The sequence below is a fragment of the Falco biarmicus genome, chromosome 5, assembly GCF_023638135.1.
Source record: "Falco biarmicus isolate bFalBia1 chromosome 5, bFalBia1.pri, whole genome shotgun sequence".
NCBI classification, from domain to species: Eukaryota; Metazoa; Chordata; class Aves; order Falconiformes; family Falconidae; genus Falco; species Falco biarmicus.
Window position 1 is genome coordinate 35,544,901 of NC_079292.1, and position 20,707 is coordinate 35,565,607.

Below are 20,707 nucleotides of genomic sequence, written 5' to 3' on the forward strand. Positions count from 1 at the left end.
ACACTGAGATATTACCTGACACCTGATACTTCTCCACAATTCAGCTGTCTGGGAGATGAATAAACAGGTTGCGTGGGAAGGTCAGAAACATTTAATGCATTGGGTTGGATTGGTGTAGAGGACACAACAGAAGGATGTGGTCGGTAGATAACACTGGGTGAGGTAGTTTGCTCCTGAGTCCCTGGCTCGTTTACTCCGAGAAGATCTGGTGTAGTAGGCGAAGCAAGGTTCACTTCATGAAAGCCTTCCAAGGGGTCACTGGCCATAATAAAAGCCTCATCATATGAAAACCTGAATTAAATAATCACATTATCAGAATGCAAACAGGAAATATTTAATTATAACAGACAACTATTTCAATTACTTCAAATACATTCAGAATACTTTATGATATAATGGAAACTGTGGACTAATCTTGCAAAAGCATATACTTCAAGCACCAAAACAGTTTTTTCCACAGATCAGACTGTTGAGTCCAGAAGATCTAATAGCTGACTCCCCATCTAAACAGGATGATGAAATCAAGAACATGCTCAGTATCATAAAACAAAGTAATCTTTAATATAGCCTAGAGCTGTTCTGTATCAAAACACAAATATATTACATTCATGGAAGAGAGGGGGACCTGGGAACCAGTAAGGAAAAAAAAATTAAAAGCCTAAAGCTTCCACTTCCAATCTCAATGAAGCACATAATGCGGACACAGAAACCAGTGAACCTTTAAATAAATTACATTCCATAGTGGTTTTGGTTAAATCATACATCTGATTTTGTAACAGTGCACTGAAATGACGGAATTAGCCAATAAGACCTCTCAAAGTATGATGTGTTAATACACCACATGATTAAGTGATGATGACAATTGTGAATAAGTATCATACCAAAAATATATTACAGGTAAAAAGTGTACTATGAATTGGCAATTTAACTGACAGTATTTTTTTTTAAATTCCATTTTCGTATCAACAGAAAACAAGTACAGCCCATGAATGTTACAAGCCCCAATAGAAAGCTGTTTTTCAGCAGTTTATCAGAGATCACAAAAATCTTTGCATGATTCAAAACTATAAATTAGGAGTAGTATAGAGAAATTTGTGAGGGAATTACTTAGCAGTGATTATTCACTGAAAAAAAAAATCCAACGTTTTCCGTGTTATATAAAGGACAGCAAAAATTAAGGCTTCACAGAGGTACTTAACAGGCAAAAAAGAAGTGTAGCATCTAAATTAAATAATTGCATGTTGCAGAGAAATCTGCTTGGATCTTACAAGTGAAATAACAGACAGAAGGTCTAGAAAGACAATGGTCATAACCACGAAGAGATGATGCCATCAACTTACATGCACATTCAGTTCACTGGCTACTTCAGAAAACACCAAGAATGGAATCCCCAAATTAGCACATGCAGTTAATGTTTCAGTTACATCATACTTTTTGATTATCTTAAACTCGAAGAACATTGTTCAAAACTGTTTTGAGTCTTGAGTATTGTACTATGTATACATCTGTATTAAACAAGTTGCTTTACTGCATTATGAGGTACACATGGAAGAAATTAATTGGTTCGGACAGCAAGAATATGTTACTAATTTCCCCCTGTTAACTGCTCCCACAAAAAAAAAAAAAAAGTCAACCACCTTTAAGAAACTGCCCAGACTTCAGGAACAATGAAGACCTTAGATGAATGAAAAGGGATGGGTTTGGGTTTGTTTTTTTTCCCAGAAAATTTTATGCAGAAGTTTGTTTTATTTTGAACTATCAACAGCAGTCACACAGACATGATTTACACAGGAAAAACACTGGCACAGTTTTGTGCTTCGGAGCTTTTCTACCACACCGCACAGATTAACAGCTTATTTTTGGGTTTAAGCAAGTCTGAAAAATATTCTTGTTTTCCCTATAGTTCTCCTTAACTATTATAAGCATTATAATTACATGCTCTACATGATGATAAAGCCTGTTGAGTCAACAAATTAAAATGGAGGGACTACCAGAGATACAGACATTTCTTCAAAGTTAAATTTCAAAAGTGTTTTCAGCTCTACAGCTCAACTTCCACATGCCATTGTTTTACATTTAACAAGCTAAAATACTGCCATCTTGAAAAAATAAAATTGCAGGAACAATTCTTTAAAGCTCATCAACCCAGCCAAAAAATACCCATCTCACCAGTCTCAAAGTCAGGCTCCCATCTACACAAACAAATTTGCTTTCATTGTTCCCACCACCAAGTAAACCATTCCAAATACTACTACTACATTGGCAACACTGCCAAGGTGTCTCCTCACATTCCCAGTTCTTTGGATCCCAGTCTTCACAATTGACAGAAGATGCAGGCTTCTGAATAGGGATGTAGAAAGGCTGCCTAGATGCCTTGCCTTTTCTATGCCTACAGCACCTAGGAAAGTGCATCAAAACCCACCCAACAGAAGCAAAGGTTGAGAACACAGCTGACAGTAAAACAGGAACAACTCTGCTGCCACATCTTCCCCTCTGTTGACTAGTTTCCATTTCAAGTTTGAAAGACATGATCCCAGTTCCACTGAAAACCCACAATCTCACTTATGTTCCATGGTGGTACCATAGTACCAAAACCACCAGTAGCAGTTGTCGTTTTCAGCTGCGTACCCTACTGGGCTGAAATTTTCTATGAAAGGTTGTTGTGGTTTTTTTTTCCCAAAAACTGATTTTTAAAAAATACTGTTTAGCCATTTCCAAGAAAAAAAGGTTCAGGTAAAATTTATTTGTCAGTTTTTAAATGTATTTTACTATTTCTATACAAACAGAAGGGCAATTGGAGCAAATACTTTAAGTACGCAAGTAAGCAGCAGGCTCAGAGATGCATCATTCCATACCTTTATGATAATTTATACAAATTCAGCTACGTTGTGCAGAAAGTCATGCAGGCTCACACAGAAAAAAAAAATTAAAAGCCTGATTACTATCTTCCAAATGTTCAAATGCATTTCTAGCACCACCTACGGACCATCACATCAATCTATAATAAGCAAAGTAGTATGTTAATAAAAAAAAAATTAAAAATCTATCCTACCTACATGCTCCTACTCCTATGAGAAATTATTACACTTAATTCTTTTCCAACAGCTTTTCCACCTAACCTGCCTATATCCTGCAGTTTTTAATTGTCCACAAAAGAAAACACCCCAAAAAGATTACAAAATTTCATTTACAAGACTATCACTCTACTTATACATTAAATACCAATCTCAGCCTAAACAGACATGGGACACTTATAAATAAAAAATCCATGCATAACTTCTCAATTATCAAAAAACAAGCTCTTTCTATACAGTAAGTAAAAAAGTTATACAAGTTATTCCTGGAAGAGCTGAAAATAAAGTCCCTCAGCTAAACTTTCCCCACAGCCTGTCAAATGGGCACTCGTAAGCATACCATCTGTGTAAAACACCTTCCATTCACAACTTTTTTTCTTTCCTAGCATCACTTCTCACTTAGCAAGCAGGCAGAAGCTGGGTACACCACCCATACAAGACAAAGAAGCCGATATTAAATATCTCGGTTCCAAGACTCGCCAACACCACTAGGTTCCTACCAAGACATCAGCTGAACACATTATGCATTAATGAAACCATAGGTACATGCAAAAAGCTGGGCAGTCCTAAACATAAAAGCTCTCTTTTGGGAAAGAACTCTTCAAAGTAATGGTAAACAAAGGAGGAGGAAAAAGCACATTGAATTTCAGTGCCACTAAAGATTACAGACTTGCTTAAGGCTTTGGTGGGGGTTCATATATTGACTAAGGCAGCAATGAACAGCCTTGCTGTGAAGGAACACGAAGCACATGGTAAGCAGAGAGCTTTACTAGGAGCTAAGCTGACAGCGTCTAAAAAAACCACAGTGTCGACACAGCACTCTTTAGTAGTAATTCTGTTACTGTGAACAAAAGCTGATACTCTTGACACTTCAGGGCAGTACACTTATTACACAAAATCATGAATTTTCTTAATTCTTTTTCCTACCACATTAACGCATGGTGAAAGGTTGGAATAGCATTAGTGCCTACCAAATAAGTGATTATTTTTGTCTTAGCTGATAGTATGCAATTTGGATGATGTACAAAATTCAAGTACTGTATTAAATCAGGATGAAACAACAAAATAAATTACTTTCCTTGTACTTTCATCTGGAAATAATGCAAATTCGGTGGAAGTTGTCAAAATTTTGCAGCTTCTGATTACCTCTCCACTGCCACACTTGCACTGCTGACTACCCACATAACTTCATGAGGAAACTATGCTCAAATCTGTTATTTTATCTAATATTAAACAAAAAAATACTACAAAGAAATCAGTTTAACAACATTTTAACACATTTCTATAGCTTCTAATAGGAATCAAGAACTGTAAATATTTTCAACATCAATCAAGTTAAAATGCTTAATCTTGTTTTCCTGTTATTACTCAAAGCGGAGTTCAGCTACTTGTCTGAATCAAAGCAGTCAGTGACTAAATACTAAAAAGCTCACTGAAAAGCAGTAATTTATAGTGGTTTGTTTTCTTTGGGGGAAAAAAAAAGTATTGTTGAAAACCGCCTACTACAAAGTCTGGAGTTTGTCTTTCACAGATTGCTTTTGAACACAAGACAGGTTGAAGATGACAGCTTTGAATAATCTCTTAATTGTTATAGCCCATTTAAAAGCAACACCAGCACCAAACACTTCATATATCAAAAACGTCATTTTCAGGTTTACTATTAAAGAGCACCATCACAACAGAATGGTTACCTCTCCAGTGGAAAAAAAAAAAAAAAAAAAATCACATAAGGAAAGTTAGTGCTTCTAAACATTCTGATGAAAATAAATTCTAGTTAGCGTCTACCAAAAAAAGGTGCCCATTAGCTTTAGTGTTTTAATCTTCACGCAGCAGGCCTTTCAAAATGCAATAAAGTCTCAAGGGCTTCATTCATTAGACTCCAATGTCTGCTACAGTTAATTTGGGAGGGGGTAGGAAAGTGGAATTTCTTGTAGCAGTTCCTCAAAAGGACTGACATTAGCCCACCACAAGGCCTGCATTCTTCTAAGTAGGTTTAAAAAACTTTTTGTAAAATATTTGGCATTATATAGTCTGAAATGTAATACATTTTAAGCTCTAATGAACTCAGCAGGGAATTAGAGTAGTGGACTAATACATACTTGTTAAAGAAGCAGTTCAGTTAAGTAGTTATTCCATACCTATCAAATGCAAGCGGGCAGTTTGAAAAGTAAAACTGTTGTAAGGAGTATCCAGACGTTAACTTAAAAGTTCAAAACCAAATAAATTTCTATACAGTACAAGTTATTCATCAGATATTGGCACAAGACAAAGAAGTTTGGTGGATTTTTTTTTTCCCCCTAAACTGTTTTATATTTAAGCTTAGCCACAGAATTCAAGCAAGTTTAAACACTTATCGATGCCAGTTCATTGCACTAATACAATTCAAGATTTGGCATAGGAATTCCCTTAGGGTTTGCAAAAAACAACTCCCACCTTCACAATTTTGCAATTGTGATAGAAATTTTTACTGCAGGATCCCACATACACAACAATATTTTTTTAAAAACGAGTAAGATACAAGGAAAAAGAAAACACTGAACTACTCTGGTCCTTATATATTCTACTTTTATTTGTGAGTGACCTTACGCTACATATTTACCAACAGGTGGTAACTTCGACAAGATGGTAAATAGAAGGTAAATTGTAAGTTAGGCGAGCCTACAAAATGTAAGAGCTAGCAAAACCACACTTGGTTCAACATAAGGATGTTTTTCTATTGCATTCCCACTAGTGTTGTCATATAACACTATGATGTAGGTCTTTTTCTGTTCTTTACTCTCATGTTAGTCATTCAACACACTATTTCACACTGTTTTAAAAGAAACATGTAGTCTATTTGACAGCAAGATTTTATAAAGTTAAAAGATTTGTTTGCTGAACTGATGATTAAAAAAAACTCTTTTGAAAACTTTACCACAGGGATATCTTCAACTATAAAAATACATGTACAGACAGTAAGCATCTCTTACAGAAACAAGCAGCACACAAGATGCAATGACCTATATTTATGAAGTGCTTGTGAAACTTGGAAATAAAGTCTGGTAGATAGTACACCTCTTACTAGAGAGAAAATGGTGCTTTGCAACATAGAATACTGCAAACTTCTATTGTAAACAAACACTCAAAGAATGCTGTTCAGTTCACAAAGACTCTCTAAACCAAGTTAATTTAATTGCAAATATGATTCTTTTTGCAGTGTCCTTTCTAAGACAGAGCACTGTTCTGCCTTATCTTGAAAACAACTTCATAATCCCATCTCAGGTTTAAACCTGATTACAGGTGACTGTGCCCGCAGTGTCATTCTTGCCAAGACCTGGACCTAAAGACCCCTCTATTGTTTTAAGTTAACACAAATTTACTAATTGAATTATTTTTAAAGAATAATCACAATTTTCATGATATGTAGTTTTCTAAAGGTATCTGCAAATCCATTTAAAGAAACATATTCTGAATTTCTGAAAAAAATTGTTAGTGTATTATTAAGCGTAATTAAAGTGTCTAATACAAGTTTTAGTCAAGTTACAGTACAACAAGATTTTAAAGGCCATATTAAAAAGGACCTTCAAAAAATCAAAAGCCAAAGTAGACATTTCTTTTCTGGGAAAATCCATAAACATAAATGGAACATTGAGAGACCAGCTCATTTGGCATTTCACATGAATTTTAAATCAAGTCAATAAAAGCTATGAAGATAGCTGCAGTCTATAATCAGAAAGCTTATTGTGACTCTCTTCCTACAGAAAAAAAATCCCCCTTTTAAATACAGTGTTACAAAACAGATATTTCAGTCACAGCTGCGAGGTGCACTCCCATTTGTTATTTATTAAAAGCATAATGAGAATGGTAAATTATTTATCCTTCTTTGCTCACTAGGTAATGTTAACCAAGCACAGCAGATGAATGACTGCCAAGATACGGAAGGCCTGGCTTTAACCCTTCCCAGAACACACTAAACAGATCAATAATAAAAACAACAATAAAAATATTAAAGCAACAAGACCTCAGGTTTTGCCCTGTATTTTACTGAGGTATACAAATATTTGAACAGATGGTAGCTGCCAATACATGCTTCTAGACTGAATAACCTTCCATCTGCCTCAAAAGAGAAGCTGATAATTTCACAGTCATAGCAAGCCTGTGGAAAATTAATTATTTTAGCAATCTAGGATCACTGTTTTTGAAACTTCCTAAGAACATGCTTACACATGAACGCGGCAAACAAATCAAGCAATACTAAGCTTAGTACTATCTGCAAACAAATCAGACAACATTCTCAAACCGATGAAAACACTGTTGCTTTCTGTCAGCGAGACTTGCGTTGAGGGTATCGTTAAGGTTTTGGCCACTTGGTGTTTGGCTTCCAAAACCCTGCGACTCTCAGGGAACTAGTGGAGCATCAGCACTTCGGCAGCACAAATTTCTGCACAGCTCATCACTTGCAGTCAACTTGTAACTAAAATTTCCCTTCCGAGCCTTACTCTCTAACGCAACCGCATTACGAAATTAAGGTTAACTGAAATCCCTGCTACTTAACTACTGGAGCTTACTACTTATCAGCGACTAGGTACTAACCTCAATACTGCTCGAAGACCTTAAAGCAACCAGAAACGCTACAGGCGAGCGCTGGCTCCGCAGTCCGACCACGATGCAAAAAGCCCCTCCGCCGTCCAGCTCCGGGCACCCCGGCATCGCTCGGCACCGCCGCCCCGGGCCCAGGCGGAGGGGGACGAAGCCTGCGACACACCGAGGGGCCCTGCCCTCCCCCGCACCTCCCGCCCCACCGGCCGAGAGGGTCATGAGCGGGCAGAGGACTTCAGCCCCGGCTCGGCTCCCTCGCAGCCCTCCCCTCCCGCTTCTGTCACTCCCGCCCGGACGCCCTTGCCGCCCCGCGCCGGCAGCCCTGAGGGGAGAACGGCTGCTCCCAGCCTGCGACGGCTCTTTGTCCTCCGCCGGCTCTCCCGGGGCAGGTGCGCCCGACACTTTCCGGGGTGATCCCCGAGAAATACTTTTGCCCAGTTCTGCCTTCGACCGCGGCCGGATCCGGGGCCAAGCGCATCCCGGCCGCCCCCTCCACACCCACGCAAACTCCGACGGAGCCGGGGGCGCCGGGGCCAGCGGCGCCTTCCCACCGCACACGGGCACAGCGGCACGGCCCGGGCCGCCACCTGCCCCCGCGCTCTTCCGGGGCGGCCACAGCGGGCGGCGGGTCCGCGGCGGGGAAGCCCGCCCGCGCTTGGCCACCGCACCCCGGCGAGGGGCAGCCCTCCCAGGCAGCGCCGGCTCCGCCCGCCCGGGCACAAGCTCCCGGGAGCGCGGCGCCGGGCAGGTGCGGCGACGCCGGTCGGGCAGCCGCGCCCCGGCCGGCCGCCCCCGTCCCGCCAGCGCGGCGGGAGCCGTGCAGCCCCGCCGCCACGTACCTGCCGAGCCCCGTGAGAGCGGCCGCCGCCGCCGCACCGCGTCCCCTCAGCCAACCTGGGGGGGCGGGGCGCCGGGGCGCCGCGCGCATGCGTCCCGCGGACGCACCGCCCGCAGGGGGCTGGGGGCAGGTGCGCGCGACCCCCGCCGCCCCCTAGCGGGAATGGCGGCGACCGGCCGCGGGCGGCGGGCCCGGTGCCGGTGAGGGGCGCCGAGCGGAGGCGGGCGAGGCCCCCCAGCGCAGGGCAGCCTCTCCGGGGCCGGAGGCCGCGTCCCACCCCAGGAGCCGAGGCACAAGGCCGGCCAGAGCGGCCTCCCGTCGGCGGCAGAACCTGCGCCCCGCTGCCTGCCCTCGCCCGGCCGGGACCCTGAGTGCTTCCGAGGGACAGGCTCGGGGCCGCTTTTCCTTCGCACCCCCCGCAGCCAGCCACGCCGCCAACGGGCGGTCGGGGTTTCAGGGGCCAGCGGGTCCGGCAAGAGGCGGCCTGAGGCCGAGGGGAAGCGGCCACGTTGCGCTGCCGGGACGGGCGGGTCAGGGGCAGCCGCCATCCCTCCGCTACGAGCAGCACAAGGGCAGCCCGCGGCAAACAGGTCTGACCACAAAATGCTGTCAGTTCGTTTCCTTAAGGCCTGGCTGGAAAGGTGCTGGAGACTCGGCTGGCAGCGCAGGGCGCGGGTGCCATCGTGCTCTCGGGCACCGGGTTCACGAGGAGCAAGGCTGCGGCGCTCGTGGCTTCAGGGGCTGATGGCTCCGCGCCTCCGCTCATCACCCAGAAGAGAGGGTTAAAGCACTGCTTCTGTTCAAGGGCAGGCGAGGACATGGCTATTACAGTCTGAATGTTTTCTTGCCGTGAAAAACACAAGGAAGTTAATAATTCTGTATTTAATGGTGTAGTGTAACAAAGGCACGAGATCACACAATACAAAACAAGGAAATGTAACATATGTTGGATCGTTACCTGGTGATTTTCATTCACAGGGCATCACTGCTCCAAATCAGGTTCTGAGCCTGCCTAATCTGTGTAATAATTAAAGACTGAACTGTAATTTATACTCACAAGACTTGTGAAATAAGGCCACACATACAGCTAAAATAAGGCTCACCTGCCTTATTTTACAGTGTGTTTTTCCAGCTCTGCTGGTTTGTCCGACAAAGAGATATTACTGCTACCTCTCATCTTTGCTTGATAGCCTATGTCCTTAAACCATCATTACTGCCACCCTGAAAAGCACAGTAGTCGGGGCAATTTTCCAGCCTTTCAGGTGTTAATACGCGGCCTTCACTTTTTTCCTTTTGAAGTCCTGGTCTGTACTGTTTTGTGTTTCCTATATCTTTAAAAGTGGTAGGCAAAATGTTGGAAAGCAGCTATAAACAAGACTCCGTTTTACCACTGGTCCAATTACAGTGCCAAAAAATAGGCTTCAGATGACAGCAGTATTGGCTGTCCTTTCCTTGCTGTTAGTGCAGCTGAACTGAACCACGTGCTGTAATGGTGAGGAACTTTACCAAAAACTAATGTAAACAAGATCTTGTCCCATTCATCAGTTAAGGAATGTAAGCCACATTCCAGTCAATAATTGAAATGTTAATTATCTTGACAGCTTTCCACTGAATGTGTAAGAATCCTGTTTGGCCAGTTCTGCAGGACATAGACACAGAAAAATAATGTTCTCTGTGGCACATTCACCTAGGAAGAAGGTCATTGAGGGCAAAATAATATGACAAAGAGGATGTCAAAAGACAAATGTATCAATGCCATTCATCATAATATAAATAACCTATAAATAGTAGTATCTTCTAAACTCCTTTTCAGTATGTAAATCTACGCTGACTACAAGGAGGCTCAGGCAGCGGGAATGGCTACAGAAAATCATCCTCTAAGGCCTTCCTGGAAACAATCTGAGAACCAAGAAACAAAGTAGCACAAAAAGTGGAATATTCTTTGTTGTGAAAAGCCTTCCAGAGCAGAGATGTTCAGTTTGAAGAGCCTTGACCTTTAACATGTCTTAATTTGCAATAGGACCCAGGCAGTGCTACCAGAATGCAGGTTTGCCAAATTACAAGATGCATCAGAAAGTTCATTAAAAACACGATTGCAAAAGAGACATGACAAGTGGAATCAGAAGTTGGAAACAACATATTACGACATAGTAAACTGACAAGAGTCTATAATTAGGATCTGTAATCCTATAGTTCTTAATCCTGTACAATGACTGTACTTGGCATGACAATCTGCTGTTTTAACCAGATTAGACATCTTGCATTTCAAGAAATAAAAGCAATGCAGTTCCAAAGACATTTGACTGTGCTAAAATTAATCACCAACAGATTTATTTTGTCAAAGTACTCCTGTATTTTGCTGTAGGTAATATTTTAAAAAGTCAGGCAGCAGCAAACCGCAGAAAATGTAACTTACACAATTAAAAGTTGAAACAATTTGGATTAAGTCCAGAGACATAAATAGGAGAAGTAAGCTTTTTTTTTTTTTCTTGGGGTAAAAAAAAATTGTCTATTTTAAAAGGGAGCCCTTGTTTCCTTCCTGAGCTGCACATCAGTGTCAGAGCAGGGCTACTCCTCCAGGCATCATGAACTGGGATCTAGGGGTACCCCCCCCAATGAGGGCACAGTCAAGAACAGGGCTAGGATGGTGATAGCAACAGGCTTTGTCATACACTTAGCAACCATCACACAAGTGAAATGCCAAATCAAGTCCAGGATCCATCCAAGAAATCTTGTCAGGGAGAGCAAGAAACAGAACTAGAGACCTACACCTATAACATAGGCCTGAGGTTCATCCAAGGAGGACACAAGCAAGACAGGCTCACCCAAAACAAAGCACAGGCAAATCCTGATGACCTGGGCCTGAGCTTAAATGGAACCCTGGAAACCCTGCCTACTATGGGAAGAAGGTGGCTGAGTAGGGGCCCCAGATGAGGCTGATCAGGGCAATTAAGGTATTTTAGTGCCCTTAGGTCCCTGGCAATCAGGAAAACCAGAAGTCCTTTTAGAAACAAAACCATGCATTGCTATTGTTCTAAATAAGCAAAAATCACTGTTGCTAGTGGAAAGTGATATACCATTTGCAGCTTCAGTGGAATAGCATATGCCATGGGTGCCATCTCTGATTAAATATTTGTAATCTGACAGGACCATTCAACAAAACTGCACAACGTACAAAATGTGGAGGATGGACTTTGCTGAAACTGTGTTGTTTCTAATGAACACTAGTATTTGCTGCTTCCATCAATTCTGTTCACTCAGCTTGTTAAATCAGTTCGTCTGTTCCTTTTAAACTCCTCAGCATGGTTAAATGCCTCAAATCAGAAATTCCTGTTCTCCAACCAGGTAGAAAGCTGGATAAGTGTCTTGGCGCAGACTTGGCCACAGCAGTCAATGTACTGACAACTGACAGTCCCACTTGCATAGCTTCTTTCCAGTCATACTGGTGCAGAATGTGGTAAACACCATTGCAAACAGTTCCTGCACCGCACCCCTGAACTGCACCTCTGTCTGTCCAGGCCTTCTGTTGCATTTAACCATCTGTCTGAGAGACTGTGTCTTCAAATGCGGCTGTTTCCTTTGCTAATAGTTACAATCCACTGGACCTAAGAAATCTGTTTCAGAGAAGAAAAAACACAAGAGACTAAGATGTTTTGCAGAAGGTAGCCCTAGACCATGGCAGACTTCTCTGTTGAAGGCAAGAATGGCTGTAGGACTTTAAAGAAACCAAGTGCATCATTTTTCTTTGATCTGAAGAATTTAATTAAAGTTTCCCATCTATACGCACAAACACAAATGCCAGCTAATCAAATTTTTCCTCCTACGGGGTGGGAAGAACAAAAGAATGAGATGGTTGTTCTCTTTATAGGACATGTTCAAGTGTGTGGTGGAGGAGGATGTCTCAACAATTTCACCGATAAATAAAGCAGATAAGTTTTTTAATCTTATTTTCTACTTGCCTGTGGTACTTAGTACTTGTTTCTTTTACTGTTTTTCTTTTTTTTAAGTATTGAATAAACTGTAATTATTACCTTACTTTCAATGAAGATGTTATAAAACTAAACTCAAGTGAACCAAAGGATGAACGTATTAATAGAAGTCACACATGCATTGCAACCCCATAGCACAGTGAAAAGAAACAAAGATTGATCCATTACGTACAAAAAGGGTGCAAAGACTATATAAATCTTACCTGGTTTAGAGATTTTTGCCCCCTTTTATACTAGATCAGCTGAACCAGCACTCGTAGTTTTGGGAACCGTAACATAAGGCAAGAGCTACCCAGTCAAGAATATTTCTTCAACATTTAGACAAGCATTTGGAAAGCAAATCTAATTTGTACCTGGGCATAAATAAACATCCAGTTTATGGGAGTCCTAAAACTACAGCTCTTATCTTTCTGCTGCTTTCTTTGATTCAACTGATACAATATTAAAAACAGTGAGGTCTGTGTTTTTCTTCAAATCCACCCACTATAAAAAATCCCAAAACAATAACAAATAGGCAGGATTCATGTTAACTGCTCCTGAAGCTCAAAACTTCCAGTGGTGGAAGGCAGCACAGCCTCCCTAAGCAGTGCATTCCAGTGCTGAATTAACCTTGGAGTTAGAAATATTTTTCCAAAGTCTAACCTAATCTCCTTTGAAATAATGAGCTTATCTCAGTGGATGCAGGAAGCAACAATCTTCAGGGTATTTGATGGCATCATGTATCCACTCCATTTTCTCAAAGAATAAGCGCAGTTATTTTAATCTTGCCTCATAGGTGATGATTTTTAGACTTAGAATTGTTTTTATTATTCTCTCTGGGCTTCTTCCTGTGGGTCTTCATCTTTGTAGAAGAACAGTGCTTAACTCTGGGCGCAGCACTCCAGTTGAGGTCTGAACAGCACTTGCTTTAACATATTGCACACCTGTTTACACATCCCAGCAAAGATCCCTTGATTTTTTTTTCTTATGGCAGCAGAATGCTGCTTAACCAGTCTTCCTCCAACTTGTGAGTGACTTCACTTGTGAACTTTCTTCTATGTCCATTGATTCTCTCTGAATTCTAACCTTGTCCTGAAAAAAATGTCTATGGCCCTTCATATCTTGCAAATTTGTAAGCACACTCCCTATTCCATCAGCCAAGTCATTAATCAAAGCATTGCATGTTTTCAGAACCAGAATGATCATCTGAGATTAGATGCTTTACATTAACAACTAGTCATCCAAAACCATGGCTTGAGCATGGTTTTCATATCAGCCTTCTATTGTCTTTGCAGCAGTTTATGCTGGACAGTGTGTCCCTCCATTTTTTGTAAGATGTCATTGAAGGGAATTTCAAAAGCTTTACAAAGCTCTATATCATATATATCGATTCTTTCCTATGTGTCTTGGAATGATGCAAATGATGTGCTCAAATCACACAACAAATTTCTTGCAGCATCAGAAATCTCAAACCACTTCATAGTCCTCTCCTTTGTTAGACTTGTCAACACGCTAGATCCGTCAGAAATAAGACCCTAAAATGACGTCTAAAGAGTGAATGCTCATCAAAGCCTTTATTCCTTAATTAAAAGTCAAAGCTCAAATACCAAAACATATACATTTGGGGAATAAATTCCTTTCATACATAGTATATATCTATACACAGCCTGCAGAACTCATTCACACAATATAACAAGAATGGCAAATCCTTTACCCTTAAAAAAAAAAAAAAAACCACCACCTTGATATGACTACGGAGAACGCTGCCTACTCAGGGAAAATATAAATGAATAAAGAATATAAATTCTCTATTAACTATTAAATGACAAGGATTAAAAAGAAAATTCCCCTTCAATCACGTTAGTTTACAAGTGTCCACTTTGACTATAAGACTGATTCTGCAAACAACCTGCCCAACTAGGCAGATTCTGCTGCTGCATATAAAACAAATAATACTTCAGAGATTTTTGAAGGTGGTTATAAATGTTAACTTAAAGCTAAGTGGAAGAAACAAAAAAACTGAAATGGCCTTACCAACTTATGTAAGGACTGACATGTGGTTTCGTTTATCTTTAGAAGCAAGCTAGGGACAGATCTAAGTGTGATTAAAAATAGTACATGTTCATCCCTAGTTGGAATACAGCAGAGATGCCAAACCTGAACTCAGAAATCAGAAAATAAAAACACAAAACACATTTTCACCTGAAAATTAACCCCCAGAAAGCCAAACAAGCTTTGTAGCCCTGACAAATCTGTAGTTAAAACTCAAGAATTCTTTTACCTAATCATACTCCAAAAATAGCTCCACCAAATACTCCAAATAATAATAGTGAAAAGCATACGGTGAGCATTCAGGAATTTATGTTTTATTCACAGTTCTGCTTTGGACCTGGGTACCCTCCCTGTGCCTTAATTTATTCATCTTTAAATTGAAATTCATGAGACTTCTTCCTCCTTCCCCACAATATGGTCATGCAATAAAGTTTAAATAATGATTTTTTCAAAGGTCTTCATTCTTTCAGGCCAAAGTTGCTGTAAAAATGGGAGATGTGGCTTTAATGGGCTGATTTTACTTTATTTTTTCTCAATAACATGGAGATTCAAAACCAGCCTTCGATCAAGTCTGCCAGTTATTGCTATGTTCTGCTCTGTGAGGTGAAGCTGGTCTTACAGAGAAGTTTTTGCAGGTACCAACCATTTCCCTGTGTGATAGAAACACCGTTTTATTCATGTTCTGTTCAGCATTACCTAGCTGGTGTGAACATCACTCCACGGGGCATAGGAATGCCTCCCAGTTTAGAATGGCCTTTTCTTCTCCTTGTCTTCTGTCTTCTCCAGCTTGGCACACTCATGGTGACAATGCTCTGTAAGTTCAGCGCAGCAGAGAGGCGTTTCTGAAAAGTAATCTGAATCCTTTACTCAGTTGCATAGATGGTAAAAAATGCTGAAGCAGTATTGAAACCAGAGCAGTTCCAGTTCCACAGAAGAGAGGGATTACTCCGTTACACCTCCCACAGTGACGTTTAAAGTGCCAGGGCCCCCAGAAGTCTTGTCTCCAGTAGCATTTACATCTGCATTACCTTGACTGGAACTGTGCCCACTCTCACCATGGCAGGAAAAGTTTTCCGTCACCTCACTGAAACAGTCAAAGTGTGGATTTACCCAGAGGAGTGTGAAGGATAAATTCCCAGTTAGCACCATTCAATGTGTGCTCTGGGCCATGTACTGGCTCAGCAGCGATGCAACGAGTGTAGTTTGTTTCGTCTGCTCTTGGCTCACAGGCTAAACCTCGTGTCTGGAGGAGTGGTGAGACTTTTGGTTTTGAACCAATGTAAACAAACACAGTGTAGTGCGTATTTTGCAAAAGCTACCCAGTCTGTTTAGGCTGTTTTCCTATGAAAAGTTACAGGAAGCAGAGAATGAGCATGTTTGTAGCAGTTCAAGAGGAAATGATTTGGCTTGTTGTCCATAGAAAAAGGAAAGGCTAGTTGTTCAGCTCTGTTGGTTCACTAAACTCGCATTTTTTTTTCCTGAATGCTGCTTTCTCTTTTTATAGTCTTCTTTCCGCCACCCACCCCCCACCCCCACCCCAAATCTAAATCTGCAAAGTAAACAAATGAAGTTCTGAGGGAAATATTTAGCACTGAAGTAGCCAGAGCTAGCTTTAATACAGGACTGGCAGGACCACCTGGGTCACAGAGTAAAGTCCTCAGTTTTATCCTTTTCACATGTGTATGAAGTACCATTTTTAATAGCAGTGTTATTAAGGGTTTTTTTTAATTAAAACTAGCTAAATAAGCAAAAAAACTCATATGAGTTGTTCGCTTCACAAAGAGAAATTGGTGGTGGTCAGCCATCCTGACGTAATCCTTTTTTATGCACAAATATAAATAATCCTATTTTCACAATCACAGCAACAACTGTTCCAAGTCCTTTCCAGACAATACCTAACTCAAAAGAACTTACCTTTTCTAAACACTTTTCCCTGCAAATGTTTTTCTGTGTGTTCTTAGCCTCTATCTTGTCGTTTGAATCTCTGGCATCTCATCTTTCCCTTTCTCTCTTGTGCAAGCAGATACTCCCACAAATCTCTGCCCAAGACACAGCTCAAGGATATCCTACATCCCAGTTGCATTTGGTGTTAACATGGCTCTACATTTTGGTCTGAGGCCCCCTTTAATTTGAATACAGATAATTAAGGGTATAGTTTCTCCCATCCGTAGCGGCATGGTTTAATCAAGCCTCTAACAGTGTTGTATATGGTAAATTGCACCATAGATCTGCATCAGTCACTACTGCACAGTGTTATTCTCTTAAAATCATGCAGTAATCTGGATTACTATTCTTACAGGTGGTTTTTCATGTACAAAAATCAAAATACATTTGTACAGAGCATTTCTTCAAAGAATAAGCAAAGCTATCCTTGTGAATTTTTAAGTGGGAGAAACAGAATGGTTCAGTTGTGCTGTTATGTATCTTGTCTGTTGTTACATACTATTGTTATTATTGTTGTTGTTATTGTTATTATTATTGCTACTATTATTATATTTCCATGCAGAGAACAAGAGTTATCATTTGCTACTCTCAGAGAACACCACTCACTGTAAACCTAGCCCCTTGAGCCATAAAGAACATGAGTTTATGATGCTTCTGTTGATACCTCAAAAATCTTGGCTGAGAGCACAAACATGCCTGTTGTACAAACAAAGTTGCATTATTAATTTTAATACAAATAAACACTTTCAGTATTCTTAGAAAAGAAACATTCTAATGTGAGAGAAGTCCCCCTTTCTCAGATCTAACTCCTTAAGAAGTGCAGGAGACATTAATATATATTATAAAGTACAGACTGTTTATCAACAATCATTATTCTTCAATGTCCACAGCAATACAAAATTCTGTTAACATAACTTCTTCATTAAAAAAGAAAAGAAATTGCAGTTCTGCAGCATTTTGCATGTACAAACGGTTGATTATGCAAATGGCTGTGCAATCAGCTGCATTTTTAGGCAAGCAAGGAAATTATCTAATATCAAATGCTTGACATTGTGCAAGAAGTTTTGAAACCCTGGTCATTTTGCAAAGCAGAGCGTTGCTAACTTCAGAAGAGCTGGTCCATGGAGCAAAATCAAGCACCTCTCCTTCTGTGGTTGCCCTTTTGACCATGAAGCTTTCACATAAGCTGAAGCTACATTAGCATATATTAAGTAACCCACCCAGTCCATTTCAGGTGAACAAGATAAGTAGCACTGTGGAGAGGTAGGTCTTAAGTCAAGAGAAACCTCTCCCAGTCAGCCCAGACATTGGCTTTTGAGCCCAGTTTCTGGACAGCTTATTTCTGGTTGCTTTTTTGTTCCCTGACAAGTCCTGGGCCATGACATCAGTTTGCTTTTGTGTGTCTGTGCCTTCCAGCAATAAAAGGATTGTTGAAACTGATAACAGTCATAGTAATAATAATATTTCTAATATCAAACTCGGCACTACACATAACAAATGATGTTTATTTCATTACAAGGAACTTGGAAAGCAAAGTGTTTCTGAATATGGTTTTACAGTACTCAGAGAATTAATCTGTCAGGGCAGCAGGCTTTATCCTGCAGACAAATTCATTTGTAATCCTCTGAAGTATTTTACCATGTGACTTCCAGAGATAAAAGAGCCTCCTTTAAAGTATATTTCCATAACCCACACTGAACGATGCTAAGTATGGTGGTATCTCTCCCACTAGATTAACTTTTAATTATTGCAGTTTCTCTCATGAAAGAGACCGTAAGATATCACAGCAGCTCTCTATACATTCATTCTACACGCAGAGGACATTTTATGTTAATTTACTGATTTGCTTAAGACAGGAATTCCAGCAGCAAGTGACAGTAAGTAGAAAAATAAAGCAAAACTCAATATAGTCTCATCTGAGAAAATCTGACAGTACTGACAGTAGATTTAAACTTTCATACTGTCCTCTTCCCAACACTTTAATTACTCACTTCTTTTCAATAAGAAAATTCTTTCATGTTGTTCAGACCACATTTTAGCCTAATTATTATGGCATTTCTTTGGATATTGATGTTATGCATTGTTGTAATAGATAATGAAGTGCTTGCTTGAAGCCTCACTAGCACACAGTATGAATTAATGTCTCTTCCAGAAATCTTCCAGTATAAATGGGCACAAAAATCAAGAGGAAAGAGGAGCAGGGAGCATGAATAAATGAAATTACTTGTATTTGATGGATTTCTACCATCTGTTGCACTGTGCTGTCTTGTTAAACACACAGGAATGGTAGTAGCAGAAACCTGCGTAGTTACACAGTGCAAAAGGTTTTTGTCTCTGTGTGATTTGTATGTGTCCAAAGCACATCAAGAAAACATGAATGCAAAATACACCATTAGCAGTGATCATTAGTAGAGCTGTATATACAGAGGAACTTCTGATAACTACTGTTGTAGATGAAATCTCTCAAATTCATGCCTACTATATACGCTGGTGAAACAAAAGAACCTCTTTTGCTTCTGTTTCATGCTGCTGCAAGACCATTTGCTAAGGATGTCCATCAGGAAAGGTCAGAAAAGGGCAGGAAGTGATAAAAATAAACTATTAATTTCAAATGTAAAATACTATTTTGCAGACTTTGCAAATCCATCCTTTTTCAGTAACCTTTTAGGAACATAATGTATACAAACAGAATTTTTGCATGCTATCTGCAATATGACACCTGTTAAAGATAATTGCATGTGATAGCAAGGGTGTGAATATCTTAAGAAAGTACTACTTATCATGGCTTGAACAGATCTTCTTTTGAATTAATAGTCCATAATAAGACTCTGTATAGATTTTAAATAGTCTCAAAGATCTGCAAAATCATTTCTTAAATACCAAGGTGAAAAAACTGATGTAAAGAGCACCAGTTTGCAGGTCTTTGCACATTACTATGAGTTTTTATGAATTTGCCATAAACTTCATCTGCTGCAGTGGACTCAGTTATGTTTAAAAATCTAGTAAATGGTCATAATTACCCATACATCTATCTTATGGTAGAAACAGTCACACAGCAGAGGGGAAGGTAATACAAAGACAAATCCTTACAGAAATTTTTCTTTTCTTTTTCCCCTTCAAAAATACATATTTATTTATTTATTTCCTCTGTTATGTTGTACACCAACTGCCTATTAGCCAGCAAATCAGTTGGCACCCTTATTGAATGTGCTTCTTCACTAAATAACGTATTGAAGTGCTAGGCGATAGCTCTGATTGCCCAAGTGGCTCTTTGTAGCACAGATTTGCTCATTCAGGGAAAAAAAAAAAAATCCAAAGAGAGGGTTATGAGAAAGTACAAGAGGGGAGCTCCAGTTCTTAATAACAGGTCACAGACTGCAGGTCTCCATTCTTCAGAGTCTGTTCCCAAACTCAGTGGTTAACGGAGTAGTCTTTACCTTACTGACTTGGAAGAAATCATCAAAATTATTTTTAACAATTCTTTCTCTCGAATCTCTAGGAACTAGTCCAGGCTCATTCCTTGATAACTCCAGGCAGACAGTGCTCCAGAAAACAACATCCCTTTTCCTGATAAATCGCCCAAGGCTGCCTTGCCCAGCTAATGCCTACTGGCTCAACAGTGTATCTATCCCAGATTTGTTGAAACCTCATCGGTGATGCAGTGTGGGGAATTTATTGCTGGGCAGGTTGGAGAGAGGCTGCATGGAAGAGCCCTACTCAGGAGGGGGATTTGCCATAATGGAGCAACCCCACCCAACCTCAAGTGGTCACAGCTGCTAGAAGGGAGGAGGCCAGGAGATCAGCAGTGTCTATGAACCTGCTGTCTTTGTCCCTCTGTCTGCCAGCTCCATTTCTTCTGCCCAAAGTGGCTGTTGGGCACCCTGCTTCCACTGCCACCGCAGCTGTGCTGTCTCTGGCACTGGCATGTGGTGGACAATTATGGGGTGGAGGAGGAGGACAGATGCCAGGCCCCCCCTGTGACCCAGTGCTTCCCTGCAGCTCTGCTCAGCCGCGTGCCTGCTGCAGCAGTGTCCTGCCCACAGCTCCCTTGCCAGCAGCCCCCTCGCAGCTCCAGCAAGCATTTCTGATACAGCAGGACTGTCATGGCCTTGTCAACATCACCCTGAAGCAAAGGAGTGTGACCATCATTAACCAGTATTTTATCAGTCCTTAGCCTTAGCAAACGAGTTTGTCAGACTGGGGAAAGCATTCTCTGCTGTTTCCTTCCTTCCAAGTCCGTGTCTTTATCCTCT

The 20,707-nt window shown here is 40.8% G+C and overlaps 1 protein-coding gene across 4 annotated transcripts in view; it reads right to left on the bottom strand.

The window, feature by feature from the left end:
• The window catches only part of RAB3IP (RAB3A interacting protein), a 34,105-nt gene extending 25,508 nt beyond the window's left edge, over positions 1-8,597 (bottom strand). The window contains exons 1-2 of one of the 4 annotated variants that reach the window (XM_056340710.1): positions 8,492-8,597; positions 16-291 (exon numbers count right to left, since the gene is read on the bottom strand). In XM_056340710.1, coding sequence (XP_056196685.1) covers positions 16-291; positions 8,492-8,580 — 365 coding nt within the window. In that variant the 5' untranslated portion in view covers positions 8,581-8,597. Of the gene's footprint in view, positions 1-15; positions 292-7,646; positions 7,828-8,491 lie in introns of those variants that run through there. The other 3 variants (XM_056340711.1, XM_056340712.1, XM_056340713.1) reach the window with 3 other exon arrangements.
• Positions 8,598-20,707: the final 12,110 nt, after the last annotated feature.